At 37.6% G+C, this 20087-nt stretch overlaps 1 protein-coding gene and 1 non-coding gene across 2 annotated transcripts in view; one reads left to right on the forward strand and one right to left on the reverse strand.

Moving 5' to 3' along the window:
• The window catches only part of cfap61 (cilia and flagella associated protein 61), a 44555-nt gene that overhangs the window by 5172 nt on the left and 19296 nt on the right, over window positions 1–20087 (reverse strand). Inside the window, exons 14-24 of the mRNA XM_042333696.1 lie at window positions 19864–19941; window positions 18096–18302; window positions 17098–17232; window positions 13873–14000; window positions 11904–12002; window positions 10945–11113; window positions 9464–9638; window positions 8685–8977; window positions 4884–5211; window positions 4004–4098; window positions 769–974 (exon numbers count right to left, since the gene is read on the reverse strand). Of these exons, the coding sequence (XP_042189630.1) occupies window positions 769–974; window positions 4004–4098; window positions 4884–5211; window positions 8685–8977; window positions 9464–9638; window positions 10945–11113; window positions 11904–12002; window positions 13873–14000; window positions 17098–17232; window positions 18096–18302; window positions 19864–19941 (1913 nt within the window). The remainder of the gene's footprint in view (window positions 1–768; window positions 975–4003; window positions 4099–4883; window positions 5212–8684; window positions 8978–9463; window positions 9639–10944; window positions 11114–11903; window positions 12003–13872; window positions 14001–17097; window positions 17233–18095; window positions 18303–19863; window positions 19942–20087) is intronic.
• trnav-cac lies at window positions 16128–16200 on the forward strand. Its single transcript has one exon. It is a non-coding gene; the product is annotated as a tRNA-Val (tRNA).

A 20087-nucleotide genomic window follows, 5' to 3' on the forward strand; every position in this document is an offset into this window, starting at 1 on the left:
TCGATGCTTGACCTTAAAATAATTGAAAAGCAAAGTAGATTTAAGCAAACCCTATTTGCATCTGGTTGAACAGTTAATCATAGAGCTGTTTAATGTCCTAATTCTGCAAGATTTTTCTATTAGATTATACTTAGACATAAATTCTGTTTCAAATATTTATCCCTTGGCCTGGCCAATATTTCTACTTCATACAAATTTGCATGGTTTTAATTGTTTAAAACAATTGGGTTTGGGCCTACACACCCTTGGAGGCTTCCCATCCCATAAAGACGGTAAACACTGAGAAGGTTCAAACCAATCCATACTTTGACAACTGAATGATTTAGATCTCTCCATTATCCTCGCACCCTAAATTGTGGAAGCATTTTGAGACCCCCTCCCCGCCATCCCGAATGTGAACAAGGGTGCAGTGGACTGATACCCAAAATGTAATCGGGAACCAGTGGTAAGATGCTAGACATCATAAGCTCCAAAAATGAAATGGTAACTGTGGTGGTAAAAAGGCTCAGACAGTTCGACAAGTGACAGCAAGTAATGATGAGCATACACCAAGGCAAAGGTTACACTTAACACATAACAGAACTCCTGGACATTGGCTAACTCAACTTGGAAGCCTATCTTCCTTTGGTTGGGTTAGATGAGATGAGGAACTCGTTATGTGGAGAATTGCAGGATAACCTTAAATTGTTTATACAACCCTATGTTGCATAAACAATTAACTGTTGATTCAGCAAATGGAAACATATACACAAATGATATAGATCTTACCTGTGGAAATCAAGTATCAAGCCTTCATTGAAACGAGAATGTAAATTATTCAAGACACGTTCATGTTGCTGATATAAACACATATAGTTGGAGACTGGTAAAGGCTTCAGTGATAGACAAGTGATAGAATCCACCATGTTGTACTGGCTCAATTTGACTCGGAAATAAGTGCCATCCATCGCCTTTCCTGTGATTAAATCAATCCCCTAAAAAAATTGAACAAAATAATCAGTGCAATGATTTATATATAAGTGAGTTATATATCTGAAAGCAAGTACATATTTGTGCCTCCTTTGGCTGATTAGTTACCAAACTACTTAGCACCCATGTCTAGAAGACGTGAAAAGCGCCACAGCAAATGTAAGGATTATTATTATTACTCTATTTCACTGTAGCTGCTTCTGATAGGAAGTCAAATATCTAAACAGCTTTGAGAGCAGAGCTGAGTGAAATTGGAGAGGCATTGTGGTCACCATTAAAGGAAGTTGTAGCAAAAGTGAATGATGTCATTCAGTCTGTTCCTAGTAAGATTAACGATAGTGTTTAGAATCTGCCAAACAAAGCTGCTCAAATCTACAACACAATTCATAAGATGCAGATTTCGGTCAGCACTCTAGATATTATGAGACATTCTTGGAGGATTCCCACCAGCATAAAGACAATAAGCCCTCAACACTGAGAAGTCTCAAACCAATCCATACTTTGATGACACAGAGTGTTCTGATCTCTCCATTATCCTCACACAGTAAATTGTAGAAGAGTTTTGAGACATCTCCCCGGTGTGAAAGGTTATATAGTATATCAATGTAAATTGCATTATTCTGTTTCTGTGCATTCTTTGAGGAATTAATGAACCCATAAGTCTTTTGGAACTGCCAATCAGTTACACCTAAATGTGTCCTATCTCATACCATATCAGTAAAATTCCCCTAATTCCTGTAATGATTGTATAGCAAATAAACTGATGGTTGCTGTTGTAGTCGATAGACAGCAGATGGCGTCACCTGAGCCCTTCAAAATCAGATGGTACCTTTTGGCAACGTTTATTCATGATCTCCCACCTCCCCTACACACACTCCAAATAAATCCTTTTTGTGAGGCATCTAGAAAATGCTTGCATCCTAGAATAAAAAATGATATATTTCCTGTCCTATTACCCTGCACCAACAGTACAAATGCAAACATAATTCTGCGAGACTATCTATTTTCAGCTTCAAACAAACATGGGAAACCATGTGATGCAAACATCAAGAATTCCAAATGGGAATTCAGAAAGTACTGCATGAGAGCATCCTTTACCAACTGATTTCAATCAGTATCAATAAGACATCAATGTGGATAAATACATTGCTAAAGTGAAGAAAGAAGATTGTAGTCTTTATAAGAGTTAGGCCGAAATGGGGGGTCTGTGTTGGGACCCGTCTTGTTACTTGTATACATTACGTATAGATACATCATGCAGATATTAATGAAACGTATAAAATTAGAAACATTGATTTTTTCTACATAGAACCATCAGGACTATGTTACTGCTATAGGTATTATCAAATCACATTTTTATGAATCCTATTTTTCAGCTCTTTCCCCATATTCCTTATGTTTTTTAATCTCTGAGTGTTTATATAATTAAGCAAAATTAACATTAAATAAATGAATATTGCATGCAACTGGCTGTTCCAAAATAATAGATGCACATCTTTAAGGAAAAAATGTCTGAGTGTTGGAGGTGGTGACACCATTATATGGTAACTCGGTGTCACATGAGCAAGTCAATTACAATCATTACATATGTGAGCACTGAAAACTTCAGCAGCCAACAGAACTCATGTTGTATCTCTTGTAGAAGGAAACTATCCAGTAAAATGGTGTTAGAAATTATTTGATTGAATTTCAAAATTGTCTTCTCAATAAGATTCCCAATAAGATTACAGTGCATCATTAGATTCAACTGAAATACACAAGGATGACAGTTCATGCTGTTTTTGGCCAAGTCAATTTCCTTCCATGGCAAGTTTATCTACCAATGTGCCATAAAATATGGTGACTGGATTGTGCCAAAGATCTTAATTCTGATTGAAAATTTAACACTGGCAAATTTTGTTTTAACCTGGAGAATCAAAAAAATTGCAGCACATAAGTAGGTCATTCAGCCTATGGAGCCTGTGTTTGTGTGAGCTGGAGCTAAATATTTTAATCCCGTTCTCTGCCCTTTCTCTATAACCCTTTGTATTGTTTCTCTTCAAATGTTTATTCAACTCCCTTTTAATATTGGTCTCAGGATCGATAGCTACATGTAGAAAAACATTTCATGCGCTAAGAAGGCAGGCAATCAGAAAACATGAAATAAATGTGGGTTGTGCTTTATCGTATTTCTTAATAATAATCCTTGCATTTGATATAGCGCTTTTCATGTCTTCTAGACATCTCAAAGCGCTTTACAGATATACTGTAAAGTGAATTGACTGTATATTTGTGGGCGGCAGCCAAATTGCAGTGGAGGTCCGATATCATGGAGCTTGGGATCCATAAACCCAACTTGTACCATTCTAAGGCATGATAGTGGGTTTAACTGCTTCTATGTTCAATCCATCAACTCACCCACTCAGCTGGCTTCTGCTCTAAAAGAAAAAACTGATAACTTCTAGGTCATCGGAATCACTGCAAATGTCACATCCTGTTTGATGCACATGCGCTATTGGGGAACTCATAAAATACAATACAATACAAATTTACATTTATATAGTGCCTTTTACATTGGGAGAACATCCCATGGTGCTGGATATGTTGGTGATGAGATATCCTGCGACTCGTAAGTCGGTCATTTAGTTTAGCCTGGAAAATGAAAATGCTGATTTCCTGGTTAGTTGGCTAGTTTGTTTGACATCACTTTTTGCTTTGTGTGGCAGGAGCCCTGATATTCTACCTAGTTTTAGAATGTAAGCCTGGGTATTTTAAAATTTAATTAGTTACACAATTGTTAAAAATTCTTAAAATGTAATCTTAATTTGGAAGCCATATCTTTTTAAGAACTGAGGAAAACCAGCTTCCAAAATTCAGACTAAATCTAAGAATTTTCCAGTTCTGTGGAGTTTTAATTTTAATTTTAAAATGGTCGTAAATGCTAAGATGAGGTGGAGTTTCAGGCTTTGTGTATCTCATTTATTCAGTGCAATATTTTACTTTTCTAAAATGTGCTTAGTGATTATCAGATTGATGTCTCTTTAATAATACTTACGTAGGAAGGTAGTGCTCTTTGTTCTTCCAAAATTATGTTGTTGAGACCTGGTTTAGCAATATGAAGGTAATAGTAACCTCCTGGAAGACAGCCTCCTATTAAAATTGGGGTGGGGAGGGAGGTGGAGGTGGGGCAAGAGAGGATAAATAAGGTGCAGAAATCAGACATACATCATATTGACTCATGAGAAATCTAAATTAAATTGAAAATATCTGAGAGGTGAGACGCTGGTGAAATGGAGATACATTGAGTGAGTTGTCTAGGCCATGGCAGGCTCATAAGAGAACTGACATAACTAAGTACATTTACAGCAAACAGACTGAAATGTCAACTAAAACCACAATCATGGATTAAAGTGAATTAACCATTTTAATTATAATTTACCCCCCCATCACCAAGGACGCTATGGTCCCTCCGCCTCGCCTCCTCCACTGCCTCCTTCAAAACCCATCTCAAGACCCTCTTCTTCGACGGTGCTTTCGATCACCCTCCTTCCCCCCCTGCCCTCCACCCTCCCTAATCCCGACCCCCAGCTTGGGTCCGAAACGCTGACTGTCCAGCTCCTTGGGACGTCCTCCCGATGTGAAAGGCGCTATACAAATGTAATTTTGTTATTGTTGTAATACTGAGTTAGAATAACAGTTGATCATAAACCATAATCTAATAATTACCACCAGTGGTGAACTCTTTTTCTACCTGTAAGTAGCAATAAATCTGTCAGATTTGCACTGGTGGTAAACTCCCATTTACCCCCATTGCATGGATGTATCATTAATCCCATGTTTTGCAGTAATTTATCCTGATAAATAATAAGAGCCAATACTTACTCAGAAGTCTAAGAGAAGACAACATTAACTTTCCAAGTATTTTAGATACATACCTACGGATTTGCTTCCAGTGTACATCGGAACGAGTTGATCTAGTTCTTTTGGTGGTTCAACCAGCTCCTTCAAAGTGGGATCAAACAGATGTAGCATGATTGATGCCAGCTGAAACCCAACTTGTTTTGAATTAAAGTTGGCATGAGACCATTGGTCGAAATAGTAGCGCCGGGAAAACTTGGTAAAAGGCCCAGCAGCCCTGATTGTTGCATCATTGGTATGAAAAGTCGTATCGATTACTAGTTTTCCATCGTAGACAAGCCATGCATTATTGACAGCTAGGAATGCATCATAATCCTCTTGCTTTGGGTAGAAGCTAAAGAAAACCTAAAAATGTAATGAACATTAGAAGTCATAAAACCTTAAAAATTATAATTATTTTGTAGGATCTTCTACCCAATATAGTCAAGCTTGTTTGAAGCAACCACCTCAATCAGAAACTACCTGCTATCCACAACTACTGTGGAACAATCCTGACTGATTGTCTATAATAAACCACCTCTATTCAGCAACCCCTGTCTAATGCAAACAGTGGCTACTCCTTTTTAATGCTGGTGGTGTATAGACAACTTTTTCAGCAGCCAGCTTAAAGTGAACTTAAGTATACTTTCCAGTAATGCACTGACAACTTCTGCGGGCCCACGTGTAGACTCCTAGCGCATTTAACAATGCCACGCTGTGCAGCCTATGTGATGCCCTCAGTTTTCCACATCACCGGTTACGCAGCATTGGTAAATGGGCTAGGAGTCTAACAGGTGGTATACAAGTGGGTCCATTGAAATTAAAAAAAAACAATTTCAGGTTTGGTCAACGAACCAATGAACCCTTACCCATAGACAACCCTGACATGAAGGCCACTTTAGTTGAATCCTATGAGTGGTTGCAAAAAACAGGTTTACTGTAATTTTATATCTGTTATTTTATAAAGTAGAACCCCATTATAATAATAAATAATAATTATCATCCTTGCATTTGATAAAGAGCATTTCACGATTATAACCCAAGTTCACTTATAATATGATTGAGTTGTGACCTAAACATTCCAAATTGTTTCCCCAACTCCATTGTCGCATTTCATATTATGCTTCAAATCATATTGTTGCAATTCAAATTATATCATCTTCAAATGCCACTGTTGTGCTCCAAATTGTGCCAAGCAACAATGGAATTTCAAGTGTGATTGAATGTGATTATAAGCACAAAAATGTGATTTGAAGAGCCATAATAATAATAATAATGCATTTGATATAGCACCTTATCACGTCTTCTAGACGCCTCAAGGTGCTTCACAGAGTATACTGTAAAGTGAATTGACTGTATAATTTGTGGCCGAAACGCGGTAGCCAATTGCGCACAGCAGTGTCCCATAAACAGTTGTAGATTGAGTGACAAAAATTTTTTTTTTTTTTAAAAACAATTGTGCGCTGATGAAGCAGTGCGTTATGTGAGAGCAGCCTGTCAGATAGCTTTCTGCATGCTTGCACAGTGATGCCACTGAACACGTGATTCGCAACATCATGATGTGGAAGCACTGCCTGTCATCCTATTATAAAATGGGTTAGAATTTTATTGACCCCCCAATTATCACTTTATAATGGAGTTGTCCTGTATTGAGAAAAAGATGGGACAATTGGCATCATCCATAAAATTCAGCCACTATTGTCCCTTAAGTAAACTGTACCAACCATCTGGCTGTGAGCTATTAATAAGGGCGTTAGTATGTGGGGTATAAAACGGATATTTAATTCAGCAAAGCAATTGCAGATATCTTTCTATAATAACAGATGTAATGAGATCTAATATACATTGAGTTCTAATGGGATTTCTAAATAAGGAATCCAAGTGTCAGGGCGAACAAATTATTTTGATTATTTAACTGTCATTTAAAATAAATAGGACCTGTGGATATCGTAAGTCTATGATTTAATTTCAATACGTTCTGCACAAAGCAAGGTAAAAACAGCGAGGGCAGACTGCTAACAAGGAATTCAGTGGGAAGTGTGAATTAAGCCATCAAGATCCATGAACTATGTACCATGCATCGATGAGCACATTTTACACATCACTGAATGTATTAAACAGTCATTGTAGTTCATTAAATACTCGTTATCTCAAATGCAACTAATTGAAAGATTTTAAGCACTAAGATGCTATTTCAAATATTCATATATGGCTGACAAGGTTAATGAATTTGTGGGGGGGGGGGCAGGATTTTAAAAATAACTTAACGAATGCAGCTGAAAGGCATTATACAAATGTAATCCTATTGTTGTTTACGTCATAAAACAAGACTGTGACCTGTTAGATTACAAAGAACTATGGAAAATATTACAGCAGAGATGCAAGCCATTCTGCCGAACTTGCTGGAGTACTTATACTCCAAATGAGGCTTCACCTTAGAGAATACTCTTTCCAAAAACCCTCTATTCCCTTCTCCCTCAGGTATTCTTCATACACACAAACAGCCAAGACTAATTTTATTTGGATGATTATTGGCCTTAACATTTCTGAGAAACATACTGAGAAACAGTGGAGTCCTGTAGCTCAGTGGTTAGAGCACTCGCTTTGCAAGTGAGAGAGACCTGAGTTCAATTCCAGGCAGAGGGCGAAACCTTGGGCATGTTTTCTTACTCCACACGCCTAATAATAATCCCTCCAAAAGCCCAAAACAATAATAAATTGGTCATTTTCAATCTACGACTGTTTGTGGGACATTGCTGTGCGCAATTAGCTGCCGCGTTCGCCCACAAATATACAGTCAATTCACTTTACAGTGTGTTCTGTGAAGCGATTTGGGACGTCCTCCCGACATGAAAAGCGCTATATCAAATGCAAGGATTATTATTATTATTATTCTCTTTGTGATTAGTGCCATGGGATTCATCCTTAATATCCATCTCAACAGGCAGGTGAGACTTCGGTTTAACATCTCATCTGACAGATGATACATCCAATAATGCAGTATACCACAGCACTGCACTGAAGTGTCAGTCTATACTTTCAGTTCAAAGTCCCAATGTGAGACTTGAACCCACAGCCTTTGGACTCACAAGTGAAAGTGCTTCCAACTGAGCCAGGTTGACAAATTTAACTAAAAACTGAAAAAGTAACTAACAAAGGAGAGTGAAGGGTGATGTTTCCATCTGTATAATAACAACAAAATTACATTTATAGAGCGCCTTTCACGTCGGGAGGACGTTCCAAAGCGCTGGACAGTCAGGAGTTAGGACCCGAGCATGGGGCAAGGATGGGGTAGGGGTGAGGAAAGGCAGAGAGGTGGAAGGGCGACTGAAGGCACGATCGAAGAGGAGCGTCTTGAGACTTGCCTTGAAGGAGGCAAGGGAGGAAGACGAGGCGAAGGGTCTGTGGGATGGAGTTCCAGAGTGTCGGGGCAGAGAGGCTGAAAGCCCGGCCACTGATGGTAGGGCGGGTTGGGCGAGAGACATGGAGCAGGCCAGAACAGCCCAGCCAAAACGGAGGGAGCGGGCAGGTTGGTAGGGAGTCAGCAGGTCAGAGAGGTAGGAGGGAGTAAGGCCATGGATGGTCTTGAAAGTGAGGACGAGGAATTTGATCTCAAATTCGATCCTCTGAGGGATGGGGAGCCAGTGGAGTCGGGCGGGAGGGTGGAAGTGATGGGGTCACGAATCCCACAAACAGACTCAGCTTGTGGGGTGCAAACAATTACAACGTGGGTACTGGCAATTTCCGGCGGATATTCTGGCTCATCGCTCTGGATCTCCCCCCCACCCCCTCAATAGTCTGAAAAATTTCCTGCTGTAAAATTTTTTTTTTAAACTTACCGAACAAGGAAGAGTAAATGGTTTAGTATCAGTGGTGAAAGATGCAGAAGTTATGATAGAGATGGGTTTCCCATCATTCCATTTAGCAAGTATGCTGTTGGGATACACTGAAACATTGGCCTTCTGTAGTGCTGCTTTTATTGCACTTTCGATCTCCAAGTTGTTAAAACAAGTGATGTTGGACTTTAGTGGTGGTTGTACCAGGTGTATGTTGAAACCACTGACTCCAATAGTCAAGAGTGTTTCGACTGTGCAATATGTATCAATTGAGTTCCCATACACAATAATATTTCCTGCAAAAAGACAAGTCTTCTTAGAATCCTTAAAAAAAATTTACATTTTTCTTTGACTAAAAATAATTACAGTACAATATAACCATGACAATTAAATTGATCGATATGTAGACAATTATATTGGTGTAGAGTTGTAATATTTAGAGCACTGCAAAACTGTTATAAGGCAGTAGTTTGAGTTACTAAATTCAATCCCCTGCGTTAGAATGAAGAGCAAAAAAAAATGCCCATTTCTAAGTCGTCAAGTCACCATTTGTGTCACCCATGTGCGTATATGCAGTGTGCAGGAAGTGATTTCAGCAGGATCCGATGATCCAAAAATCAGCCATTATTTAGCAAAGAAAGCTAGCCGATCCATGTTGGAAATGTCTTACACTTCTGGTAACCTTAGGCCCACAGAACATTTGTGTTAAATATGCAGTAAATGCGCCATATAATAAGATATCTAAAACATTGATAAAATGTTCAGCCATTTAAAAGCTATACCTTTAGATGTCAGCTCATTTTTTTTAATCCAAGCTAGAGCATTCTGGCAGTCGATCTCATTGTTCATGATGAGAAGGTTTGAGGGCACTTTCCATTTGTAGCGCTGGTCAGGATTAACAGTCACGTCATTGTTAGTCGGCATCAGTGTAATGTCTGCTCCTGTAGGACAAGGAGTCTGTCCAATACAGAAATTACTTTAAAATAATCTGGATATAAACCTAGATATAGTTCAAGCAGGATTGTCAAACCAATTTTTTTTAGATTTATTATTAATACGTTAGAATATATCAAGACATTAGAACAGAAGGACATATGTTTAGAGTTGTAAAGGGCAATTTCTGGACAGATAACAGAGTCAATGAATGGAACAGGTTGCCAGGAGAGGTGGCCGACTCATTTAAAAAACAGCTTGATGCAGTGATGAAGGGATGGTAGGGTGGGTGTTCTAGAGGGATGAGATTTTGTTGGCTGAAGAACAATCTTGAGATCTAATATTATTGCTCGGCAAAATTTTTCATTCCTTCTTGTCTAAACCAAATTTTACCAATGTGGACATTCATATTATGCTTCTTTGATAAATTCCTACTTAAAGGTGGGCCATAATACCATTCTTTTTTAAGCATACCCGGATGTCTAATCTGCAGTGGATATCACAAAATCAGTTTGAATGAAGAATGCCCTTTTGTTCATTTAATCTCCTTCCAGAAAATACTCCTCCTCCCTCCCATTACTGTTTATTAAAGGAGTCCAGGATCCTGACCTCATTGACTCTTTCTGGTAACCGGTTCAAGGGTTACCAGGAATTATCCTCAAGGTAAAGAAATACTTCCTGGTGTATGTCCTAAAATTGCTCTTTGCTAACCTGAATATGTGCTCGCTTGTCTTGCTGCCCTGGCATATTTTAAAGCATTGTTTTGGATTACTTTCTCAATCTCATTTAATATCTTATATGCTTGTATTAGATCCCTCTAAGACATCTATTTTAAAAGCTGAAGAACTCAACTTGTTTAAAGTTGCTTAAAGCTCATTCCACTAGCATTAGAGATCATCCTCGTTGCTCTCCTCTGCACTGCCTCTAGGATCTGGAGAGCCCCCTTATGTCGCAGTGACACAAAAAACACCTCAACACGTTCACAAAGCATCATACAAAAGACTTAATTTCTTCCATTATAAGTAATATGCTATATAAGAAATACTGTAATAAATAAAGTAGGTGGGACTAACAACAGAGTGACTTTAGGGGTTCCGATCATACACAACTTTTACAATATTTCCACACCTTGCACATCCCCAAACACCCATTATTTTCCACATTATTTATACAGTAAATATTGCATATTTTAAAAATTTAAATATATATTTTCCAAATAGCTAGAAATATGTATACATGAAATTTCCCCACACCCAATTCAATATGTTGTTTCTTCAGACTACAACCGAATATTTTGGGTGGTTGTGGGTGCTAACTTATAAACACTTACCTGATACTGATGTCCAATACAAATGACTAAATGCTCATATGACACTTTTCTGTCACCTGTGACTAGTACGTGTTTAGCAGCCCTATCTATACCAATCATCTTGCCGACCACCACATTAACCCAAGTCTGTAATGCCATCAGTGCAAGGTCTTCATAGTCATAGCTGTAGCTGTGGAGAGAGAGAATTGGTGTTAAATCTATTTTTTGCAGCGGTCTTCTAGGGATTACTCAGAATATGAAGACCAGTGAAACCCTATTTTGTCACCATGGTTTTCCACCATGGTAAGGGTTAACACAATACTGGAAGGTTTAATAATGAAATATTAGTGGTTTAAATAACAGCTAGAGGGTATAACAAATATTTAAATAAAGAATTTATGTACACTGTTTCAGCTGTTGTTTGTGCGAGAAAATTTCCCAATCTAACCGTCTCTGCAAAGAAATGTTTTCTTACCTCACTTTAATTCTGTTTGTGATTATCTTAAATTTTTGGCTGCTTGTTACTGACTATCTGATCAGTGGAAATAATATACTCCTATTAATCCTATTTTAAACTGTCATCATTTAGATTTTTCCATTGTTAGTGTTCAAGTGTACCACACATTTTGCCGCATTAAACTCTATCTGCCATATTTCAACCTACTGTATATCCTGTTTCAATGTGTTGCTTCCTTCACTATGACCTGTTTTGTGGCTTAGCTTTGTGCCATCTGCGAGTTTTAATATATAGCCCTCTATTCCTTCATCCTAATCAATTATATATGTTGTGAATAGCTATGGCCCCAGCTCTGTCCCTAGGGAAGTCCACTTGTCACTATCTGCCAATCAGAGAATGTGTTTATTCTCATTCTCTGCCTCCACTTTCATGCAACTTGATAATCATGCATTTTTTTAATAAATGTTAGGAACTGGTTCAAAGACCAGAATCATGCCACATAATTTCTACAAGTTGTACGTACCTTGTGGAAAGGAATTTTCTATATCTGGCCATTCGGGAACTGGGTCCCATAATCCCATGGGTTGAGATCAAAGTAATATTATTAAACCGCAGGTGTGGACTGCAACAAAGTAATATATAAACAATATACAGTATAATATCTGTAATTGCAGCATAGAGTTGAGTTTCAATGAACATTAGTATATATGCAACTTTAACACAATAATAAATACATCTTTAAGATTGTTAGAAGCATGTTTTGTTATTTGAAAAACATTTAAAACTAGCAAGCAGATGCAGATGATGGATGATCTTTAGAATATTTTTCAATTGTAAATGTACTTAGCTACGACCACATAAAGCTGTGAGAGCCAGTCAGTGCAATGGGTTGGTTGTTATAGAAAGAAAGTGGGCATTCTGAAAGGCTATGAGAAAATGGGCTGAAATCCTGCTCCATCCAAGCAGCCTATGAGGTTGACCCACAGCAAAATAACTGCCCATTATTCTGCACACATTGGCAAAGAAGGCAATTATTGAAAATGTCAGTACAGTATAGATTTTCTATGTTCAGGTTAACCTAACTACGCTTGATTTGAAGGCAGCTTACTATCTAGCCAAGATCCAAAACGCGCCAGAGTAAATTCCGGTATTGCGGACTCCTGGAATAGAATGACAGTTTAGCCATATGAGTGGTGGATCCAACCAGAGGATAGTGCAATACCTTTTCAAGGGGAAGGGAAAGGGTGGGGTTGTTGAATTATATCTAACAATCTCCAGTGTATTTGTTTCTACTCAGATGGGAAGGGGTAGAGATGGAGAGATTATCCATTTAACTAAATAAAGTTCTGGTGATGACTAGCTAAGGCGAATATCCTTCTATTCCCCTTTAGACCCCATGTGAAGATCTAGCTTCCTCTTAAATAAAATTATACTATATGATTGAAACACTACTTCATGTAAAGAGTTGTACAATCTCATTTCCCTCAGCATGAAACAATTCCTCCTAAATTCTCTTTTAGGTCCCTGAGTCGCAATCCTGTACTTGTGTCCCCTTATTGTGGACTCCCAAAGCAGTGGGAATATTTATGCTGGCCTTATCGTAATCTTTTATTATTTTGAACATTTATATTAAGCCCCCTCTTCTCTGGTAAAAAAAAACCTATCCAGTCTATCCTGATGGCAGTAACCTGGTATCATCCTAGTAAACCTGTGACATCCATTGCACAAAAACGATTAATACAAAATAATGTCATAATTAATTAGATTTTCTGATTATGATGTTTTGTAACAAGTGACTTGTACAGGTCTTTACCTGCAAATGTATGCTACAGTTCAATCATAACATTAAATGTTAAACAGTTCAAAGCGCAATAACATTGGGTAAAAACATGCTAACTGAATTATTGATCGGAGCAAAACATAATAAAACCATATGACTTTTTAAAATTGAATTTACGAATAAAAATAATTGATAATTCTATAGTAACAGTCAAATGATTTTCCAACTATTTCCAAACCTTCTATTAATTCCTGAATTGTTCAGAATTAGTTGATTTTAGGCAGTGGTGCTGTGGCGCACCCAATTGGCCCCAGTGACCCTGGGTTCTGGAGGGGAAATGCAACTAATGTTTTCTTACTTGGGGAAAATATTGGATGGCACTTATGGAGCTGTACCTCAAATGGAAAAATAAGTCAAATGCATTCAAGGGGAAGAGTGAAGAATACTGGTGAGGAAAAACATCTGTATATAATTGAGTGAGTTAAAATAAATCAAAATTCTGCTGATTTTTAGATAACTATCCATCATCTATCATCTCATAAACAACCATTACAATATATCTGACAATCTACATTTAGGTAGCACCTTTTACACTGAAGAAAAATCTCTAAATATTTCACAAAATTAGATTAATTAAAAAGGACATGAAAGTTATTAACAAGGGAAGTGCAGCAGCTAATCTTCAGCAGACAAACTACAAATGCAAAGTTACCTGAGAACCATTGTTTCTAGGAAGGAGATCCCAACCTCTGAAGCACCAACTACAACAATTCGACAATTGATGGTTACTTTAGGCTCCAGAGTCAACTTTCTATTTATATGGTTTAGAGCATACTTTATCTGAAAGGAAATATGTAAGAGATGGCATTATTTTAAAGTCATCATTAACAAATACAATCATGTGATTGACAACTGTTTCATGGTATACATGTGAGAAGTTACATATATTTTGGCTATTTATTGAGCAACACAATACACACATTTAGGATTATGATGTGCTGATTACTATTTGTATTGATTAGCGTATGATGTATTTCACTGGTTCAGATCACCATCAATAACAAAAACAGAGTTAACTACCATATTTTAGACAAGCAAAAAAGCAGGAAGAATAACTTAAATAAGATAATTTGAGCAGCAATTCATACATATCAAGTATTAACTGCAAATTTAAAATCAGGTGCATTTTGATTATCATAAAAGTAATGAAAGCTGAGTTTCATAGAGAGGTACATTTAGTATATCCAAATCCAAACTCCCTATATCTACTCTATTTCTAATATGTAACATATTATGTTAACTAGATACACCCCTCCATGAAATCCTAAATCTGAAATTTAAGCCAGTTAGACAGACTGCACAAAGGTTTATGCAGATGTTGATTAATAATCCTTGAATTTGATGCAGCAATTTAACACACTTTTGAAACATCTCAAAGGTCTTCACAAGATTTGCTGTAAAGCGTAATGACTGTACATCTCCGGGGGAACGAGGGAGCAATGTTGCACAAACCACATACCATGAATGGCCTATTTTATTTGGGAGATTGCTGGCAAAGACTCTGGGAGAAACTCCCTTCTCTTTCAAATAGTGCCATGGGATTTTTAACATGCACTTGAACAAGCAAATGGGACAGTCTGAAGGTCCAAATGATAAAGCAGCACTTCCCAGCGCTGCACTGGAGTGTCAGTCAAGACTGCGAGCTCAAAATCTCAACATAGGGCTTGAATCCACAACCTTCTGACTCAAAGGAGAGTTCTACCAACTGGGTCCAGCTCTAATTGTACCTGTGACAAATTTTAAATTTTTAGGTGCAGTGCAGATGAAAACATTTTATTCAATTGTGTAAGATAAGCAACAAAGCTATGCTGAACATCATTTCCTTTGTGCTTAGGGAGATAGCCATCAGAATGCTTCGTTTCCACATAACAATAATTAAATTCTATTTCTAATGTAAAGTTTGCTTAAAGTAAGATTTAACACGTATTGGAGGATTTATTAACTGGATGATGTATTAACTGGAAATGTCATCACTCTCAATTTATTGAGAAACGACCTGTAATGCAGGGAAATGTTATGTCTAGTATATAGGCTATCAAATTATGGCCTGGTTTCAAATGGGGGTAAGGTATCATAATCTACATTATGTTTTTTTTAACGTGTGTATTCTTCATGATATTTGTCAAAAGGTGAGTCAATGTTAATTGTAGTATTCCAATACCCCTGAGCAGTTAGCATTATCTCCTTGGATGACTCATGTACAACACAATGTACAGAGGAACAGAGCATGGCACGCTCTGTACTCTAATGCCTACAGATGTCAAGCTTCAGTAATCACCTCTCTCACAGTTAGACAAAGCACATACTAATTGGCCTAAGAGAGTTTGGGATTAAATAGATTAATATAAATTACTTCAAAAATCAATTAACACAATCTAATGAATGCAACACACACACAGGGAGTGATCACAATTAAAAGCCAACCAGCCAACTGTTGTATTTTTTTTTACAGTGTTTTACAGATAAAAGCCACATTTGCTTGTTTCCCGTTGTAAAAATCTCACTGGTATTAATTTGATTAATTTGTAACAATTTCTTCATTCTTGTCTCTTTAAGTATCATTAAGTACCGTTAACTAAAATTCATCTGTCTGGGGAATTTATTAGTTTTCAGCACCTTAAGTTTATGCACTTTGGGATGCCATCCCGATATGAAAGATGCTCTATAAATATCTTTTGTATTGTCTTTGTCAAAATCCAAAAGCTCAGATAATAAATAATAATAATTCCTACATTTGACACAGCTCCTTTCATGTAAGGAGGATGTCTTAAAACGCTACATAGGATATACTGTAAAAGTGGAGTGATTGCGAATTTTGTGATGTGTGTTGGATGGCATATTATTTGTGGTGAAACCACTCTTATAAATCCCATAAACTAATCATTTAATATGTTTTCTATCCTGTGGAGTCCTGTAGCTTAGTGGTTAGAGCACTCGCCTCACAAGCAAGAGGACCTGGGTTCGATTCCCAGCAGGGCGAAACGTTGGGCAACTTTAAGACATCCTCCACACGCCTCTGTTTACCTAGCAGTAAGTAGGAACCCAGTTGTTAGTCGATTAGCAGATTGCTTTTCTAGGGGTAATAATCCCTTCAAAAAAAATGTGGTCATTCAATCCACGACTGTTTGTGGGACACTGCTGTGTGTAATTGCCTGCTGCATATTTTGCCCACAAAATATTCAATCAATTCTCTTTACAGTGAAGCACTTTAAGACATCTCAAAGATGTGATAAGGCGCTATATCAAATACTAGGATTATTATTAGTATCTCCTGATCATTCTCTTTTTAAATCTCTTTGGGGCCCATAGCATTTAAATTTCTTCCCAAACTACCATTTGCTACTCCAACAATAAATATCCCCAGTATGTATCATCTGCATTTGAAAAATAAAAAGAAGCTCTGCCTCGACTAATAAAAATAATAATAGGCAATCAAGTAAGATTGTTGCTCAGCTCTAAAAAAAAGAGAGGGGATTCGAGTTTTATGATTGGCCTCGTCTTTGATGGGTATTTAGTTGGCTTTTAAAGACCAACAACAACAACTTGCATTTATACAGCGCCCTCCACACCAGAGCGCTTAACAATGGTGGAGCCCAATGCCAAGCCAGAGGGAGGGGGAGGCAAAATCCTAGAGAGGCAGATTTTACCATAAATGTGACACATGAAAGATGACCCAGTTGGTGGTGAAGGTGCAGCAGACTGATACTCCTTTCTAGGTCTATGTTTCTCTTCTTCCTTAGCAATCCTAGCTTGTTCATACAGGTGCAGATCTATATGTATTGTATATATATATACATTATACTAGACAGCAATACTATTCATCTGGAAAGATCCAAAACTGTCAGAGTCAGAACCTTCTACCACTCCTGCCACTCACCTTATTCTGATAGATTCGCTTTGATGGGACGTTAATACCAAGTTGTTTCAATGGATAAATGATTTGCCTTCTTGGACGCACAGGAATCAGGTAATAAAGAGCAGAAGTCAGGGAATGAGCATGGGGACTCTGTGACTGAAAGGAAATTTTATATTTAAGAAAATATATAGACGATCAATTTGTTACCGGTTGATTACACAAACTCTGCTCACTAGATATCAAGGGCAAGACACGAACATGGATTCAGAATCGGCTGAAGGGAAGGAAGCAGAGGATCTTTGTTAGGGCAGCTAGGTCAAAACGGGGAGAGATATCAAGTGGGTCAAACTTACTTAATACATATATATTAATGACTTGAATTTGCAGAACCAGTATAAAAGTTGCAGATGACACCAAGCTGGGTGGGGGGGGATTGTGACATACCACCAAAATGAAGAACTTGTAAATAAATATATCAGAATATATTTGAAAAATATATTATTATAACAGATACTGGAACTGTTATGTGAACCTGCTAAAGCAATGAGGCTACTCTACAGAGCCCTTGCACGTGCCTGGGTAGCGTGATGGTGAAGCCAAGTATAAAAGCTGCAAACCAACCTGCCGACCAGTCTCTTTCCCCTAGGACCGCATCAAGGGAGGGTCTTCCAATTTCCAGGCAAAAAGGTTAGAGAGAACAAAGGAAGCTTATGGCCTAGTAATATGGCCAGGCGGAGCCTATTGTGAAGAAGGCTTGCTGCTGTTAAGCGACGAGCCTGACAGACAGAAACCATGTTAGTAGCAATTGGGAGCGTGGGAAACCGTGACTGGGAGTGAGCTGTAAAAGGTGTACAAATGATCAAATCATAAACCCAACCCCTTCACATCTCCAGGTTTGTTAGTGTGTCAATCCCCTCAGTCTGCCACTGCCAATCACATAGAAGCTTTACAATCAATAGAGAGATGATAGTTTTATCCCAGAAATCCGGACTAGATTTAAGTCCCTGTTTTAATTTTACCTTTTTAAGTGAGGATGCCATATGTATGGGATAGTAGAGGCATGACTTGTGGGACAGCCTGAGGATCTCTTTCAGGAAATGTCTGCTGAAATGGTTGAATATCGGGTTCACAGCAAAGTGATAGAGATGGCCGTGTTCTTCCCGTTTGTGATGATTGAAGTAGATGAAGTCTTCAATATTATAATGTGAACGGATATATTCAATGTCCTGGAAGGAAAAGGAAAATAAATCAAATTCCCTTCACTTTTCTACAGGGCAAAATGTTTTTAAAAAAACATATAGTTAGTGGAGGTAATTACATTTGTGTAAATACATCTTTAAATGAGTTTTTTTAAGCATTAAAAAATGGAAATTGTCATTATTGTGCACTGGCACATACATATAATTTACTTTTCTCCTTTCCTTAGCAATACTACTTGTTGGTATAGTGCTTTATCACAAAGAAATGTCTCAAAGCATTTCACAGAGTTACTTTATAGTGTAATAGTTATCATACAGGCAAATTGGACAGTAAAACATAATATTATAATACTCCACATCAGTAATGAGAGGAATGGCTAATTAATCTGTTTGGTGACTTGAGTAGTGAAGATGAGGAGTGATTATTAGCAGAACCCCAGGAGAACACTTAGCTCTTTGAAATAGTACAATAGGATCTATAATATCCACCAGAACAGGCAGATGAGACCTCATTTAAAAGTATAATCCAAACAACTGTACATGCAACATTTCTCTGTAGTCATCACAGATTATATTCTGAAATCCTCAAATATTAAAGTGGAACATGAACCGACAACCTTCTGTCATGTTGTGTCATCTAAGCCAAATTGTCAATACTGAGGTCCAAAGTGCAGCTTCTTGGAGGTTTTGGATTTATTCACCTTTCACAAGCTTGCCATGAATTTCGCAACCAGATACAGGTATTTGCAGAATACAAATATCAAGTCTGGCATTTTTTAAGGGGGGAAGTATTGTTGATTCACTTACGAAAAAAAACAATGCCCCTTAAAAAAAACAATAATAATTTGTTCACTCAATCCATGACTGTTTGAGGGACACTGCTGTGCGCAATTGGCTGCTGCGTTTCGCCCACAAAGTAAACAGTCAGTCCACTTTACAATACATTCTGTGAACCGCTTTGAGACATCTCAACAAGGTGATAAGGTGCTATATCAAATGCAAGGATTATTATTATTTTATTGTAAACCAAGAATTATAATTAATGCAACAAATTCAGTTTGCGGACATGGACCACTCTCAGTAATACACACTCACACATTGTGTATCTGGAATTGGGATTCAATTGCCCAACAAAAAATAGCATAAATTACGCATAAAAAATAACTAAGAATAATTTATTAAAAATATTTCATGTACAATGGAGTCGAATTTGTAAGATTCACTACAGGATGTATAAATGGTGAATCCCCTGGGTACCCAGAGGTTTCTCAGGTTGTTTGTCTGCACTCTGCTTGGAGCAAATTTCCTGATGGATGCCAGAAACTTCCATTGGTCGCAATCTGGCTTCCCGGATATTGAAACTGAGATCTATCACTGCATGTATGTTGGAAAGGAATACACACAGGATGGCATCACGCACATATAGTTAGCTACAGGATTCAAATATGTACAGATCCTTTTTGAATCGTGTTTACAAAACTGAATTTTCAAGATCAAATAAATATTGTTTAATTTTTTTCTCTATAAGTTGGTGCCCAGTTTATCACTTGTGACAGTCTGAAATGAAAAAAAATCAGTATTACTTTACCTCTTCGTTCCTGACAATGGCTACCCCTACAATCTCATCCAAAACAACTGCTACAAAGGCCTGAATTGGTATTCCATCCTGCCGAAGGAAAAAGAAAATATATAAATCACAGATAACATCAATGTGTCAAGGTTCAGAGAAAAACTGAACATGAGTTATTGAGCTTCAGGTCCCCTTGTTCTTCAACAGTTCCTTTGTTTTCCCCAAGTTTTAATTCATGACCA

Source organism: Callorhinchus milii, unplaced genomic scaffold (genome assembly GCF_018977255.1).
Source record: "Callorhinchus milii isolate IMCB2004 unplaced genomic scaffold, IMCB_Cmil_1.0 Scaffold3, whole genome shotgun sequence".
NCBI lineage: Eukaryota > Metazoa > Chordata > Chondrichthyes > Chimaeriformes > Callorhinchidae > Callorhinchus > Callorhinchus milii.